This window comes from Camelus dromedarius, chromosome 3, assembly GCF_036321535.1.
Source record: "Camelus dromedarius isolate mCamDro1 chromosome 3, mCamDro1.pat, whole genome shotgun sequence".
Taxonomy (NCBI): Eukaryota; Metazoa; Chordata; class Mammalia; order Artiodactyla; family Camelidae; genus Camelus; species Camelus dromedarius.
The window spans coordinates 12,186,445-12,203,268 of NC_087438.1; the positions used below are offsets into that span (position 1 = coordinate 12,186,445).

General features: G+C 43.9%; 1 protein-coding gene across 1 annotated transcript in view; it reads right to left on the reverse strand.

Annotated features, from left to right (window-relative positions):
- The window catches only part of MYO10 (myosin X), a 192,799-nt gene that overhangs the window by 78,060 nt on the left and 97,915 nt on the right, over positions 1-16,824 (reverse strand). The window contains exons 5-10 of the mRNA XM_031443472.2: positions 9,943-10,077; positions 8,420-8,544; positions 7,925-7,938; positions 7,721-7,805; positions 7,034-7,137; positions 897-1,026 (exon numbers count right to left, since the gene is read on the reverse strand). Of these exons, the coding sequence (XP_031299332.2) occupies positions 897-1,026; positions 7,034-7,137; positions 7,721-7,805; positions 7,925-7,938; positions 8,420-8,544; positions 9,943-10,077 (593 nt within the window). The remainder of the gene's footprint in view (positions 1-896; positions 1,027-7,033; positions 7,138-7,720; positions 7,806-7,924; positions 7,939-8,419; positions 8,545-9,942; positions 10,078-16,824) is intronic.

Consider the following 16,824-nt stretch of genomic DNA (forward strand, 5'->3'; position numbering starts at 1 on the left):
GACAATGTCACTCTTCTCACTGATTTTTTGATTATGTTTTGAAAGACTGTCTTTTAAATAAATAACGACATTTTAATATAGGCAATGGGTTTATTATGATTATTTTAAAGTGAATTTTTTTTTAACTACCTCAGTTTTAATTTCTACTGCAGTAACCATCAACAGATATGACCCACAGGAACAAAAGCTCTGTGATCTTAAGATTCAGAGCTGCTGTGACCAAATGTCCCAGAACTACTGGTGTCAGCCCCAGGCTCCTCGAGGGCCACCCTGACCTTCAGCTCATCCAGTTCCCAGCCTCCACACCCTCATCCATTGCTTCCATCAGAAACACTTAAAAACTAAATCACTCCAGGAAAATGACAACTGACACTGTTCTGTGGATATTAACTCAACCTTGACAATCCATCTCTGGGGCACTCTACAGATGAGAAGTCACTCGTGTTGAGAGGTGAGCTGTAACCCAAGGAGACAGCTTGTGGCAGAGACAGGCTACAAACCAATTAATCTAGCTTGGAAGCTAACGGACTTAACCCTTCCCCTACGCTGGTATTCACTAACCATGAATGACTATGGCAACACTACACATCTGACTCGCAACGTTTATCCTCCAATTCTCATCACTCGTTATCTCCTCTTATCCGGCCCATTTTCCTTCTCAGTGAAAATGAAGACACAGCCCCCATTCCGCTCAGTAATCACTTGTCATGACGCTCTGACCCTTCACGAGCTGACAGTTCACATCAGCTACAGAGTTCTGGAACTGTTATTCCAGGGGTCAAAAAATTCTCCTGTTAAAGGCCAGACAATAAACATTTTAGATCTAGGAGGCAAACATTTAGATCTTAGGAGGCAAAAGCCAAGGAAGTAAAGGAGGGAGGGAGGAGTAATCTCACCCGTTTTGAAGGAAACTTGAGCCCCACCGGCAGTGATGAATTCTATGTTCCCAAGGTGTAATATACCAGCAAGCAGCCGCAGAACTTCCCGGACCTCCTCCTTGCTAAACTGCATTACCTCCATTGCCGTCTGGAAGAAAATAAGTATTTGATTTTTAATTTTTTTTCATACTAAAGGAAATGAAAAATGCTCATTACTCAATACAGTTATAAAGAATTACTCTAATGGCAAGAATGCAAGAAACAGATGCATGCCCACTCACTTTTGAGTGACAAACACTTCACACAGGTACACAAAAGAAGAGAGGAATATTAAGAAAGAACTGCAGAATACTGAGCGAAGCTCAATCAATGTAATAATAAATACCTGCCTTATGTACAAGACTCCTCCTCATGCCGTAAAAGAATGACCTCAGAGTCACAGTAATGACGGTGACAAAGAAATACTGTTTCTACATGTATCGAAATGTAATGGAACATTTATCATTTCCTTACACGTAAAGAATGGGGAGGGACATGTCCTGAGATTTTTTCCAGTGTAAACTTTGGGGACTTGTCCTCATGGTTAAACGCAGCAGGGACTCCAGTAGGAGGAATGAAACTCCCCATTAGGGGCTGTACAGATACAAGAGGCTTCTGCTCCTTTTATGAGAGAGGATGACGGAGCATCTGAATGGATCTGCATCTGTCTCCCCTAGGTGGTCATCACATCTCTGCTTTCCATTTCTCCAAAGGATTTCTGAGGTCTTATTTTAGTCTCTGGATACTAAATGAAAGGTAACGTAATGCTTATTTGGGGAAAATTAAAATCAACAGGCACCTACAGCAAGTATCTAAACTGAAGCCAGTCATCTTGCGAATCAGATCCTGTATGATTTCATTTACAGGAAATTCTAGAAAAGGCAAGTCTACACTCTAGTGACTCAAGGCAGATCTGTGGTTTCCCAGGGCTGGGGTGGGTGGCTGGGAGTGTCTACGAAGAGGGACAAGAAACTTTTAGGGTATATAACTGTCCTTTAGTTTGACTGTGGTTGCGGGTACATGGGTGTGCAAATTCAAAATTCACTTTATATACTTTATATGGGAGCACTTTATTATATGGACATTATAACTCAATCAAGTTGGCTACAAGAAATAAAAAGACCATGAATTATTTCATCAAGGGAGAGAAGACTATCATTTCATGGGTACAGACGGAAATGCTGCAAAGAATAAGAACTATTAGTTGAGTGCTTATCAATTTAAAAACACACTACACACACACACAACTGAGGATGGAATTGCTGGCGATGCTGATGAAACTAACCTACAAAGAGATCTGCGACCCATCACACTACAAGGACCAAGGAGCTGGGGAAGGAGGAAGCCTCACAGCACTCTGAGGCACAGAAACTGCAAAAAGGAAACAACTGCAGATTTTAATTTCTTTAACAAGGAGAAAAAAACCAGTAAAGCCAAAAACAAAGGGCAAAAACAATAGACAGGGAAGCAGAATTAAAAAATGGCAAGGCAAGGGGCCATGGCTATATTGAGAGACATTTGAGTGACAAAAACAAAGTAGGCACTTCTTGTGAGAGGAAACACAAACCCACAGAGAAATGTTTTCCTTCCTGGAAATCAAACATGCGCAAATTAAAGAAAATGAGATACCTTCTATCAAGCTAGCAAAAATTTTCTGAATGATAAACCTAAAATGGGTGAAACTGGGGTATTTATGCTCTGGTCACTGGTACTATAAATTTGTGTAATCTTTCTGGAAAACAAGACTGTGGGGCAGCAGTGTGCCAGGCCACACAGGTACATAACCTTACAGCCTTCATAGAGACTAAGTAACTTTCTCAGCGTTAACACAACCAAGATTCAAAGTCAGGCCCGACAAACCCAAAGTCTGGGAACTTATTACCCACCTACCTCTGTGGCTTTCTAAGGACACAGACACACACACACACAAAACCAATCTACACAATCTCCCTTAACTTCTATGCTGGAAACTTGTTTCAAGGAAAAGCTCAAAGGGACACAAAGTTTTGTAAAATATTCACTCCAGTGTTATCTTAACACTTTCAGAGAAAAAATTCTTGCCATCCTATAGACAAGTCAAATATAGTAAATCAACTTGTTAGAATAGTGTGTAGTTTTTAAAGGAAATTACGAACATCATATAGAAACGACTGCATTTCTGACAGCTTTAAGTAAAAAATTATATTTTTGTAACTCATTTTTCAGGAAAATCAGGCCGGGAAGAAAATTTACAGAACTGAATAGAGCTGCAATGTTAGTGCCGAGAGGCCAATGAACATTACATTCTGTCACGTCTTTTAATGTTGTTGACATATTTCTACTACAACAGATGAGACTATTACTGGGAGAATGGATAAATAAATTGTTGTCTATTCAGTGGAATTCTACTCTCCATAAAAACAAATGTGTGTTATGTGCGGTTTGTATGAAAGGAAGCTAGACGCAGGAGAATAGATTTTGTATGATTTCATTTACAGGAAATTCTAGAAAAGACAAATCTATACTGTAGGGGCTGAAGGCAGATCAGTGGTTTCCCAGGGGTAGGGGTAGGGGGCTGGGCTTGTCTAGGAAGGGGGACAAGAAACTTTCAGGGTGTGTAACTGTCCTTTAGTTTGACTATGGTTGTGGGTACATGAGTGTGCAAATTCAAAATTCACTTTATATACTTTATATGGGAGCATTTTATTATATGGACATTATAACTCAATCAAGTTGGCTGCAAGAAATAAAAAGACCATAAATTATTTCATTAAGGGACAGAAGGCTATCATTTCATGGGTACAGACGGAAATGCTGCAAAGAATAAGAGCTATTAGTCAAGTGCTTATCAATTTTAAAAAGCTTATGGGAAAAAAAGTACTCAAATTTTTTTATTCTAGAAGCAAAGAAATATGGCTAAGAAGTACAGAATATTTATTATGCTCAAGACTTTTAAAGCAGGGTGAAGGACCAAACCAGACAACAGCAAAATAATTACAAAGCACCTGTGCTGTACAAAATTTAGTCTTTTCCCTTTCTATAATTAAAGTTTTCCTCATATATTCCAAGACTGGTTCAACACTAATTTATAAAAATTTTGTAAGCTCATCTGAGAATGACCACAGAAACGAGTATCTTCACTGTTTTAGTCACTGACCTAGACTTCATAGAACAGTAAAGAAATGAGATCTTCACAGGAGCAGAAAACTTCAACTGTCAAGTAAAAAAGATCAAAAGATGCTCCGTGAAAAAATTCTTGGATAAATTCTGAAAACACAATGACTACATGTGGAGATGCAAAAGCCAATGAATAAAATGTGCTTACTATAAACAAATAGCGTGACTTCTTTATGCAAATTTGTGATTTCTTCACTCTCAAGTTTACCCCTAAGTGAACTAGTTAATTAGTTAGGACTGGGGTGGTAAGTACATTATGAATCACACCATGGGGTAATTTAACGGCTGCAACCAATTTATCACCAGTGTGGGCACTAAAACTGCTACCAGGAGCCTCCACTCACTGTCTCCTGTCCTATTTACAGTCTTTTTAGTAGCAATCTCGACCGCTTTGGCAAGAGTAGCCACTTTAAGCCTCTTTATAATTATCTTATTTTTTTCAACAATATGGCTCAAGACTTAAAAGACTCTGGGAAATTCTCAGCATAGTTCAGAGGGGCTAAGCAGCACTTGGTGATAGCACTTTAGTTACAAAACTGGCACAGAGTTACGCAGAACATTTTCAATCAAGTCTTTATTCAGCACATAAAACCAGGTGTTAGTGCAAGCGTGTGCGTAGGGGGTGGGGGAAGAGGACAAACAGGTGATACAGGTGATACACTCCCCACCAGGGAGGATGGAAGGAAGTCAGGCTTGTCACACTAGAAACAAACCGAGACGAGGGGCAAATTTAAGGTACAAAAGGGACCACACTTCAAATGCCAGAAACCTTTCATTTCAATTTAAAAATAAAAGGTAGCAATCACTGAAACTCAGGCCAAGCTCCCAGCATTTCCCTATAGCTAGCAGAAAAAGCAAACAATTCTGAATCAGAAAACTATGTCCCAAGAGGAAAGCAGGGGAAGCCACAGAGTCCCCTCCCCAGCCTCTCCCAGGACGAGGAAACCCTTGCCGGCCAGGGCGTCCTGGTGGCCAGTGAGCTAAGCAGTCCGGGTCTGCAGTGACCCTATGACTTGGATAATTAGAAGTCTGTCACCAGAAATAGCCACCTCCTATCACAAAGCATCGTGCATGGAGAAAGCTTGTGTAGTGAGAGAAGTCAAAGACACCAAAATAAAATCGAGAGAGAAAATTGAAAATATTTCAACATTTCATAAAATCCAGTTTGCAGGGCTAAATCCCATGCCACCTAGAACAGGCGCACAGCCAAAGCAGCTGTCTGCAGCAGGCTTTCTGTTAACAGGTTGAAGGAAGGAGAGACGGCGGAGAAACCCCTCTACATTATGAATGGCAGGATGCGACATCTTTAAAAGGAAGGCCGAGGGGAAGATGATCATGGTATTACAGCTAATCTGGTTTTAATTTCATTCTCAATTTAAGGGTATATACATGAGATGTGAGGAAATGATGTGTGACATATATCCATTTAAAAATATACTTTGCAGAAAGAGAAAGAAAAATACCATACGATATCACCTATATGTGGAATCTAAAAAAAAAAAAAGACAAACGAACGTATTTACAAAACAGAAACAGACTCACAGACATAGAAAACAAACTTATGGTTATCAGGCGGGGAAGGGGGTGGGAAGGGATACACTGGGAGTTTAAGAATTGTAGATACAGCTACTATACATAAAATAGATAAACAACAAGTTTATACTGTATAGAACAGGGAGCTGTATTCAATACCTTGTAGTAACTTACGGTGAAAAAGAATATGAAAATGAGTATGTGTATGTTTATGTATGGCTGAAGCATTGTGCTGTACACCAGAAACTGACACAATACTGTAAATTGACTATACTGCAATAAAAATTATATATACATACTTCGATTCCATTCCACAAGGCATCCTTATGAACAATCTAGAAGAGTCGATGGGGATAGGGGACAGAGTTGTCAACAACAACCAGGGAAGACAAATCTGGGGTGCAATGAAAGCAGACACTGACTGCCTTCTGATTAGAGTCTGGGATTTGGAGTTAGACCGTGTTAGATCTCCAGGTGCTGTGTGTGGCTATGCTGGTTACCAACCTCTCTGAGTCACAGAACACAGACAACCCTAGCTTCTAACTTCACAGGGTCGTTAGAAGCAGAGAGATGGCAAGTCCACATGGTAAGCATTCAGTCAGCGTTAGCTACATTTACGATGAGTCAACTCTAGACCCGCTGGTTCCAACTGTGGAAGTAACGACTCCGGTAATAACTGAGATCACGCTGATGACATCTACCAGGTGTCAGGCTTCCTAAATGCAGTCACCTCATAACAAAGTCCCCGTGATGTTCAAGAACTGCAGGAGACCACTCGGGTCCACACCTCACAGTCTTAGGATGACAACTGTGCAACCGGAATTGGTTCCTATGAGAACAGGATGAGATCCTAGCAGTCACCTCGTCTAACTGTTGACAGATTTGTTTTTAACCATAAAACCAATTATTCAAAAAGAATTTTAACTGTAAGCCTCAAAACAAAGAATCTGCTTGCTCCTTTACCAAGGTCGTGATTTTTGTTTTGTTTTTCTGAACGCCAACCAACCGTCCCTCCTGAATGTCAGATGTCCACCCATCTTCTAGAGAGAGGATTCCCTTTCAGTTTGGAACTGTCTTTATCATGACTTCAAACAAGAAGAAAGCACCTGCTCTTGCACAGAGGTACAAATGTGCTCATTTCCTTTTTTATTAATTTTTTTTTGAAACAGAAAATGAAAGCTGTCACTTTTGGGGGGGGTAGTTTCATTCTTTTTTCCCCTAAAACAACTTTATTGTGGTATCATTTCTTTTAACAATTTTTTGTGGTATAATTTCTGTACAGTAAACTATACATATTTCAGACATACAATCAGATGAATTTTGACAGGTGTATACACCTATGAAACCATGACCACAAACAGGACACCTAACAATTCCATCCCTTGGGGTGGTCTCTCTTAATAAAGGAAGACAGGAAAGTAACTTACAATGACTTCCCTGAAGGATTCCTGGTCATTGATTGTCTTGTCTCCAACACATCCAGATTGATTCAAGTAGTGGTAGTTTTCTGGCACAGATAAATAAAATTCTTCTACAAGAGGAAAAAGAAAAACGTAACATCAGTACTTGACTGGCCAAGACAGAATTCAAAAGAGTTTATTTTTGAAAGTTGCAAAGTGAAAAGTACAAAAATAATTCTGTGCTCCTAACAGCCCACCCGTTCAGATAAAGTTCTCTGTTAAACAACGTCTAGGGAGAAAATAGAATCTAATTACATTAGATGGGATGGAATGAAACATTTACTGAAAAAAGGAATTGCTGAGGGTCCTGTTTTGATTGTTTTCATTAAAAAATTAGATGTTTAGAAATTAGCTTTATTTGGGTGTGGTTTAAAAGTAATACATTATACAATTTTCACAAACATCCCTTAAACAGAAAAGAAGATTTTGAAAGAAACAAAAAAATTCAGGATTTCTCTATTGACGATTTTCTCTCTACCTTATCTGGCTCTAAAATGAACTTGACATCTTTTGGTCCTTTTGATACATTTCCTGTCAATTGGTGGAGCATCAGCAAAGTCCAAACAGAGGTCTTCTCGTTCACAGATGGTCTTTAAAGGGAAAACAAGTTGCTTCGCTAGCAAGTACGTCTCTGCTGCTGTCCCATCCACTCACCTCTCTCTGTGTGTTCTAGCCCTGCCAGCAGCGCGTAGAATATGTGATAATTCCTCTCCCCTGGATTTTGCCTTACTACTCGGTTCTGTGAAGACAAATCAGATTTCTGTTCAGAGAAGTTTCCTCTGCTGAATGGACACAAACCAGTAATTGCTGAAAACTGTTACTGTGAAAGACAATGTGAATTCCATCACATTTACTTACTTTTTCTAATAAATCTTCATGTGAAAAGCAATGGCAAGTCAAGGAGTAAAACAAGGATGCAGGACACTCGATTAGTCTTCAGTTTTGCATTCTTTGTTACCCAAATAATTACAGTTCCCTGCTTCTTGGACACTGAGACTTCAGTGCCAAAAGATAAACAAAACACAGACTATTTCATCTAAATCCAATTCCAAAAATGACACATAGTGACTTGGAGATATCAAACTCTATTTGACAGAATTGATTTCAAACAACAAATATCTGATGTTGGATGAGGAGCCCAGTTTTTCAAATTCAGGACATGATGTCAGAGATTCCCAAAAGAGAGATGGTTTCTTATCTCCCAGAATGAGTAACAGGTCCAGCACAGTCATACTGGAGCAAAAACGAGGTAGAACCAGAAAGAAGTGTTTTGCATTGTCCTCAGGATAAGCAAGACCAGTTTCTAGTTACAGAGTCAAACACTCTAGACAAAAACTAAATGAAACAGGATACAATCCACAATCCTCCCGCCCTGAATGTTTCCCTTCTGGCAGATGTTCAGCTGCACGAACTTCCCGAAGCGACTGGAGTTGTTGTTGTACACGGTCTTGGCGTTGCCGAAGGCTTCCATGATGGGGCTGGGAAAGAAATGAGGACAGCATGGGTGTTAACTGGAAAGGCTCTAAACTCGGCGGCGGCATTCCTTACCCCTGGCAAAATACACAACAGCAAGAGAAATCGGAAATCAAAAAGGACCGACGGCGACTATGTTTGTGTACAGAAGGGCTCGATTTCCCCAGCACTTGCTGAAATGGGTTTATAACTCGTGTCCATTTCGAAGGAGATCTGGTGGCATGCTGGGTGGGCTCTGGATGCTAACACTGAGTCAGGGAGACCCCCGTGGGTGGGCCCCGCACAAAGTAGCTTAAATCCACGAACCAGGGGCTGCACAGAAAAAAGCTTTCAATCGAATTCCAGGAACTAGAAAAGTCCCAGTCCTGGAAATTTGCCCCATTTGTTGTGGGAACCCACGCAACCTCCCTGGGTCTTCTCCAACTGTAACACGTGGTCAGACATCTTTTTCTGTAAAGGACCAGATAATAAATATTTTTGGCTTTGCGGGCCAAGGGGATCTCTGCCACCACAGCTTGAAAGCAGCGGTAAACACTACGCAAATAAATGAGGGGGTCTGTGTTCCTATCAAGTTTTATTTAGAAAAAACAGGCTGCAGGGGGAGGATGAGAAAGGTCTAGAGACGGACAGTGGTGACGGCTGCATGACAATGTGAAAGCACTTAATGCCACGAAGCTGGACACTGAAAAACGTTTGAAGTCTTACATTTCACATCATGTGTCTTCTACTGTGATTTAAAAAAATAAACTTTGAAGGCAAAACAAAAATAAAAACAAAAAAAACCAGAGCAGCCTGGGATACAGACCTTAGGTGGGAGTCTGCTGACTCCTGGACTAATTTCTAAATAACAGGGCCTGTAAAATCCCTCTTGGCTTTAAAAATCTTCTAAGGCACCCATGATACACCGGGGAAGTCACAGATTTTGATTAGAATTTCAGAGGGTACCTCACCGTGGCTTCTCTCAGAGCTCCGAGGCTCACTGTCGTGGATTTATCACTGACCTTCTGTCATGTGAGAGGCTACAAAAATGCCATTCCGTTCACGTGGTGCCTCCAAAGAGCTGACGGCAAAACAGGGCTCGCTCATCCCCTGCTAAGCCCTCACGCCAGGGGGCTGGAGGCTGAAATTTGTGCTGGTAACGAGGCCTCCATACAGCTAGTTAAGGGCTGGCCCGGAGGAGGTGACCACAGAATGCTCCTCAGCCACTCCGTCACCACTCAAACCTGGCCCGTGGAAGGACAAACCGCTCTGTGCACGTGGCGACTTCTCCCTGAGGCATCGTGAAAGTGAGGTTAAGAAAAAGAGGAGAGGGAGCCCTGAGTTTTAACTCCTCCTTAAATAAGAAGCTCGGTGAAGAAAGTGAATCCTATTAGTCAGAAACGAGCAACCCGCTGGAGAAATACCTGCTTTCAAGAATAGCCTGTTCCACGCAGGACGTCTTCTCCTTCGAGGACAAGTCCAGAGACTGCTGACTGATGGCTGATAAAAACTTAAGGATCAATTTAGTGCTTTCGGTTTTCCCAGCCCCGCTTTCACCACTGAAAGACAAAATGCAGAAGTTTGTGCTCCTAGGTAAAAAAAGAAAAAAAGCCAGCCTGCCCAGAGTCACTACAATTGGTCCACAGATCAACTCTTGAACAGCGAGAAAGAGATCAAAGCTCTGAGTCACAGGAAAGGAAGAGCGCCTCCTCTGGTCGGCCGTACGGCCTCTTTCAGCATCCGAGGGAAAACAGAGGCACCACCTTTCCTAAGCTCAGGCAATAAGACAGACGGTGCTCTCCGTAGGAGGTCAGCTCTGCAGGGGCTGGGACTGGTGTTTTGTTCACTAATGTTTCCCAGTGCCGACGGCAGGCACTAAGTATTTGCTAAATGAGTGAGTTATCTTTCTGGGAAATATGTATTAAAAATGCAACTATTCATAAATGTTGAGAGGACGAGGGAATGGACCTGCTGGTACCTGACTCACACTTGGGCATTTTATTCCCGTACGAATCCCACGAGGGAGGCAGCAGCTAAGTGTCTGAGTTAGAACTGAACACCAGGTCTGTCTGCATCCACGGTCCTGCAAAGACCCCGCTGCAGGGATGATTAAGGAAAAGTGAGCAGAGCAACCTGGGGGCAGGGTCCGTGGGGTGGGGTGGTGAGAGAAGTTAGTAAGGTCTGAGTTGTCATAAAGGACCAGCAAACCCAGCCAGGTAAAGGTGAAAGTGAAAGGATTCGGGGTAAGATGACCACGTGAACGAAAGCACAGAGGCCAGTGATCTCGGGAAGGTCTCCACGGGGTCGGATTCTGGTGAGGTCAGCTGGACTGAGATCAGAGGCGGCGGAGAAAGGGAAAAAGGACTGAGTCTGATGGTTCCGAGGCAACCATGGGAGACAGAAGGTGAAGACCGAGCCCATCCAGGTCACCTGTGAGGGACCCAGCTCTGAGGTCACTCCCGAAGGACTGGGGTGGGGGTGGGGGTCCCTCAGGGAGACCAGCTGCTGCTATAATCTAGGCGAGTGGCGGTCTGGTCCTGCACAAGCACAATCCTGCTGGGGATGGAAGGGGAGGTTTGGAGATGACAGATTTGGAAGGAGAAACCCAGTCAGTTTTGGGTAAGGCACCCTGCTTGGCACCACCGGGTGAACAGAAGTAGTAAGGAGGCAGAGGACTTAGGAGAACAGCGAACCAACAGTGTAAGGAGCAGCACAGCCAACCGTAGGGCAGCAGGTCCCTCATTGCTCAAGGTGGGGAATAAACAGATATGGTTCCCACAGGTGCTAAAAGACGCAGTCCCCACTGAGTGCCAGGATCTGGGAGGCTGTGAAAAGGGAGTTTTGCAGAGAACACAGTGAATGATTAAGCCCGTGTAATAAAGGAGAGGAAATGACTCAGAAATGACAGCACTGTGCCCTGAGGTCCAGGGGACTCTCCACCGATGGCGGCGTTGCGACCTCCCCTGAAGTAAGGACGGTAGTCAGCGACAGGGACCGAATGTGGCCAGTTGAACAAGAGCAACTGAGCAAAAGAGAGAGCTGTCCATGTTCGGAGGCTGAAACCCCCTCAGGTCCTCTGGGCTCCCTACCTTCCAGGATTGCCATCTGGGTGTCCCAGGATGGCACACCTGCAGGCGTCTCTTCCCCCTCAAGTATTCAAGTGCCTACTGTGCGTCAGGCTGCCCTAAGAGCTGAGAAAACAGCCATGGACAGAATCTGCCCACGACCCAGCAGCAGAAGGAGATACCAGAGTCCCAGACTATGGTTAATGGTGCCAAGCATAAACCTCAGGAGATGGGAGGATTCACAATTTAGACAGAGGCCAAGGTTCAGTAAACCTTTCTGGGGATGTGACATTGAGACTGAAATGTAAAGACATGTGCAGGAGTTCATGGGGTGAAAACTGAAGGGTGGGGACGGTGGGGAGGGTGGGGGGGGTGGAGGTGGGGGAAGGGAGCAGATCCCACAAGAGGAAACTGCCTGGGGCCTTGGGGGAAGGAAGAGTGTGGCCTGCACAGCGAGTAGGGAAGGGAAGGGGCTGGGGCCCCACTGAGGGGTCCCACTATGGAACTGGTTCTTTTCAAGAGGGGATGGGAGAGGAGCTGGGCTGAGTTTACTCACCAATGGCCAATGATTCCATCAACCGCAAAGTGACTATGTAATGAAGCCTCCACAAAACCCTAAAAGGATGGGGTTCAGAGAGCTTCCGGGGTGGTGAACACGTGGAGGTGCTGGGAGTACAGCCCCTGGGAGGGGCATGGAAGCTTCTGGACCCTTCCCCACACCCTGGCCTGTGCAGCTCTTCCATCTGGCTGTTTCTGAGTTACATCTTTTTCTAATAGACCAGTGATCCAGTAAGTAAAGTGTTTCGAGTTCTGTGAGCTGCAAACCAATCTAGCAAACTAATCAAACCCAAGGACAGGTTTGTTGTAACCTCCAACTAGAGCTGCTTGGTCAGAAGCACAGGTGACAACATCTGAAGTGGAGGGGGTGGCAGTCCTACAGGCAGGACTGAGCCCTCAACCTGGGGGCCGGATGCTACGCCAGGTAGAGAGTGACAGAATTAACTGCCTGGCGAACTTGACAATGTGTGCTACGTAACACACGGCGTATATGTTATAGCGTTACAATGATATAATAACTAGGTATATACTTCTTTGCTTATCCTGTCACAGAACTGTGAAGCCAAAATAAATTTCAGAATTAAATACAAACAAAATACAACACCAGTAAAGTCCAAATTAACAAGCCTAACTGAACCCCCCTTGGTTAATACTGTTTGAGGCGTCCTCTGCACTGCAAATGCCTGTTGCTTCTCTTTTGAGCCTGGTGGCCTCCTTTTCTTCCATGGGCCATGTGATGACTCATTTACTCCACCTCATTCCTTTATTCCAGCCACGATAAAACAGTAACTCGTACTGCAATTACAATGTTATTTTACCTTCACTTACAGTGAACACATCACTTACATACCCAGTCCTACGTTTTTCTCATTAGCCCTTGGCAATTACAGTCCTAACCCTTGGCGCCAACGTGCGACCACAAACATGGGCTTCACAGAAAACATGTTCACCCAGAAGAACTGTTTAAAAAAAAAAAACAACTTTATAGAGATTAATAGTAAAAATGAAAAAAGGAAAGAGCACTGATACGGGGCCTCAGAGGTTGTATTAAAAGGTTTTGAGAATTTTTCGTAGGCAGAATGGGAAAATTGCAAGACAGCTTTTAAGCAGAATGTCATGATCAAGTTCAGGGTTTCAAAGAACCATGCTGTGTGGAGGATGGTTTGCGGGAGGCAAGAGAAGGAGCAGGGAAGTGAGGGTAGAAGGGTAGTGAGGGGCGGGGAGCAGAGGGGGGCAGCAGAGGGGGGCAGGGAGCGGGCCCAAGTCAGCCTGCTGGGGGAGAAAGGGATAACTGAGGGCCCTGGTCAGGGTGGTTGGTAAGTGACAGGGAGGCAGGGGAACGCCTCTGGAGAGCCTAGGGAGCTTGCCAGCTAGTGTGACAATCTGGGTGCTGGCAACACAGCTGTCCACATGTGTCAATGCTCACTGACTGTCTACGAGAGATGGGTACCATTTACTGTACGCAGTTTGACCTTAATTGATGGGGGCACGGGTGACTTCTAGGTCCAGGAATGACTTCCTGATCTCAGGCTTGGGACCCATAGGATGGAGGGTCCACATGTGGAGAATGAGCAGCATGAGAGGAGGAACACATTTCTGGGAGAAAATCAGGATGAGGTGAGGATGTGCCCCCTCCGCCCGAGATGATGCCTTGGGGCGGCACCTGGACACACATCTGGAGTCAGAGGAGAGAGTGGCAGGGGAGGCGCTGAAGCCTGGGGAGCCATCCAACCGCAGAGAAGGAAATGTGGCTGGTCAGAAGCTGAGGCCGTGGACAATGATGGAGGAGCCCAGAGAATGCGGAGGAAACCAGAATGATGGAGCAGCTTGGAGGAGAGCGGGGCAGGGCGTGGGGAAGGGTGTGTGTGTGCAGCTAAAGAGACATCTATTTTTTTCTTTTTTTCAAAGCTGGAACACACTAGAAGCTTTTGAATGATAATGCCAATGGGCCAAAAGAAAAGAAGAGGTCAAAGAATCAGGGGCAGGGATTGGACGGAGGCTCCAAGACGGAGCAAAGTCCCAAGAAAGCAGGGTGGGGATCTAAACCCACCGGAAGGAAAAGGCCTCTAATGCGGACAGGGCCCCTTATCCACCCACGAGCTAGTCTCCCCTCCAGTGCAGGTGGCAGCAAACTGTGGTCCCTGAATCTGTCCTCCTGCCTGTTTTTGTGAAAGTTTTACTGGAGCACAGCCTGGCCTTTCATTTGCATTCTGTCTATGATGCATCCGCATTCCAAGGGCAGATTTGAGTAGTTGTAACAGATGATCTCGAGCAGGGAGCCTAAATAGCCCGTGGCAATGTCAGGATCCCTCCCTGGCCCCTTACAGATACCTTTGCTAACATCTGCGGAACATTCTCCACCCTGTGAGTCAAATCCCTCTGATTCACGTTATTTTCTCAAAATAGACCCTGATCACTCCATCACTTGCTGGAAGACTTAAGAATCATCCCCACCACCTAGAAGATTCAGTCCGAAGGTCACAGCAAGCAGGACAAAGCCCTTAAGGTGCAACCCTGCCCCAGGAAGTAGGATTCTGCTCTGAAACTAATATGGGGAGACAGAAGTCCAAGTCCTGTGTCTGTGACCCACAGCTCATGGCTCCTTGGCACATCACTTAACCGCGCCGAGCCTCAGCTTCCCCACCGGAAGCGCTTCTGGTCTTTCTCAGTGGGCAGTGGTTCCCTTCCTTTGCCTTTCCAAGCCCAGTTCCTCCAGACCCTCAGCACATGCCACACCTCACAGGCGTACCTTCCCGTTCCTAAGGGTCCTCGTCTTCCCACACGTCAGTTTTTGCAAATGCTTCTGTGCCCCCCTCCTCCATGCCGCCCACATCCCCATGTTTCCTTGGATTCACAGTCACACGTCACTTGATCTGTGATGTATTTTCTGGATTTCTTCTTGGGTATCTACCACCACCTTCTCTGAGCAACACCTTTCTTTTATAGCATTAGGCAAGCTGTACTGAATTTACTTATTTATATCAGTTTCTTCCCATCATAGTAGAAGCTCCTGAAAGGCAATGACTGAGTCATTAAAAAAAAAAAAAATCCCCAAAGCCTAGCAGGGTAACCTGCTCTATGACGTGAGAGTGAGGCACGCCCCACGCCTTATTCTGGTTGGCGCCTTTCTAATCCAGGATGTGAGTTTGGGTCACATTCAATCACAGATTACTAGAAACAGAAAAAGATCAAACAACCAATTATTATTCCAGAATGTAAAAGACATAGTTAAAAGGAAATCACTCCAGCTTTAGAAAATCAAAACTTTTGCAAAGCAAGCAAAGGTCCTAAATTCAACAGCTCCTCCATCCACCCATCCTTTGATTGACAGCTGTTGGATGCTGGCCCCTCTATGAGACACTGTCCTGGGCAAAGAGCTGCACAGATGAATTAGCCACAAGCCTTGCCTTCACTATACATCTTAAAAGATCACAATATACTGAAAAGACCATTAACAGACTAAACTGCCTGCCCCAAACTGAAGCTAACTTAAATGTACTGGATCCACCAAGATCAAATGCTGACCTTGTCATTTAGATGAAAGAAAATTCCAAGTAAGCTTTAAACATACATTTATATTTTATAAATTATAAAAACATAAGCATTCATTTAAATGGGCACAAGAAGGTAAAATAAAACTAGACCTTAAGAGAGATAAACTCTTGAAAGCAAGACCAATAGAAAAGGCTTAGATTGGAATCCTAGGGACTAGCAGTGTCACAGGCTCGTAAAATGAAAGAAAAGTTGATCTATGAGGTCCCTGCCTTCTAAATAGGCTTAGTGTCTGAAATTAGCACAGAAGTTTTATAAGTAGTAACACGTTGTAGCCACTAGGGGGCGGATCATGCCTGAGGAAACCTAACTAGGGCCACTGTATCCTACAATTTTTATTTTTATACTCAACTTTTTCTTTAATTCCTACAGTCCCAAGCCCCACTTAAAAAAACAAAACAAAACAAAACATTCTAATGAGGAAACCTATTTCTTAAAGACACCGTTTCCTGAGTTAATTTAGATAAATACAGTTACTCTTTTCACATCAGCATTAGACAATGAGAGCTTTCTGTCTGGGGGCCCCTCCCTCTCCCCTCCCCCTCCAACTTCCCCCACCTTATTTTTAAATACCAGTCTTTGGCAGGAAAATGCCAAACCCTTTCCATTTTATTACACACACATATACATGTACAATGATCTCATTTGATTTTTTACTTTCTTCCTAAACTGCTGTCTAGCAGGTGATATATGAGCCAGGCTCTCATTTTTTCCACTGAAAGTAATAAACACAAGCAATTATCAACAGCAAATGTCTAGGTACCTAAGGGTGGAAACGAATTTGATCTTCTTAAACTAGACAGATTAAGTTCTTGTTCTTTCTGTTAATCCTATTAAATTATATTCTGCAGGCTGAAAGAGGGATCTTAAGTTCTAGCTCATGAACTTTGGTGAAGTCATCAAAAAGAGCCCACAAATAGTGCTTCCAGTCATCAGGCAGGTTATTGGAGTGGGACTCTTAAAAGCTCTGTTTTCATACTAAGCAATAGTTTCATTTTGATTAACTGCAAGTTATAATGATTCATATTCATTTAAATGGATAAACTGACAGCCCCTCTACCCAAGCTGTTTCCACAGCCTGGTGCATTAGTGTTTAGGTAAAGAGGAGGAGGGACTGTATCTGCCCAGGTG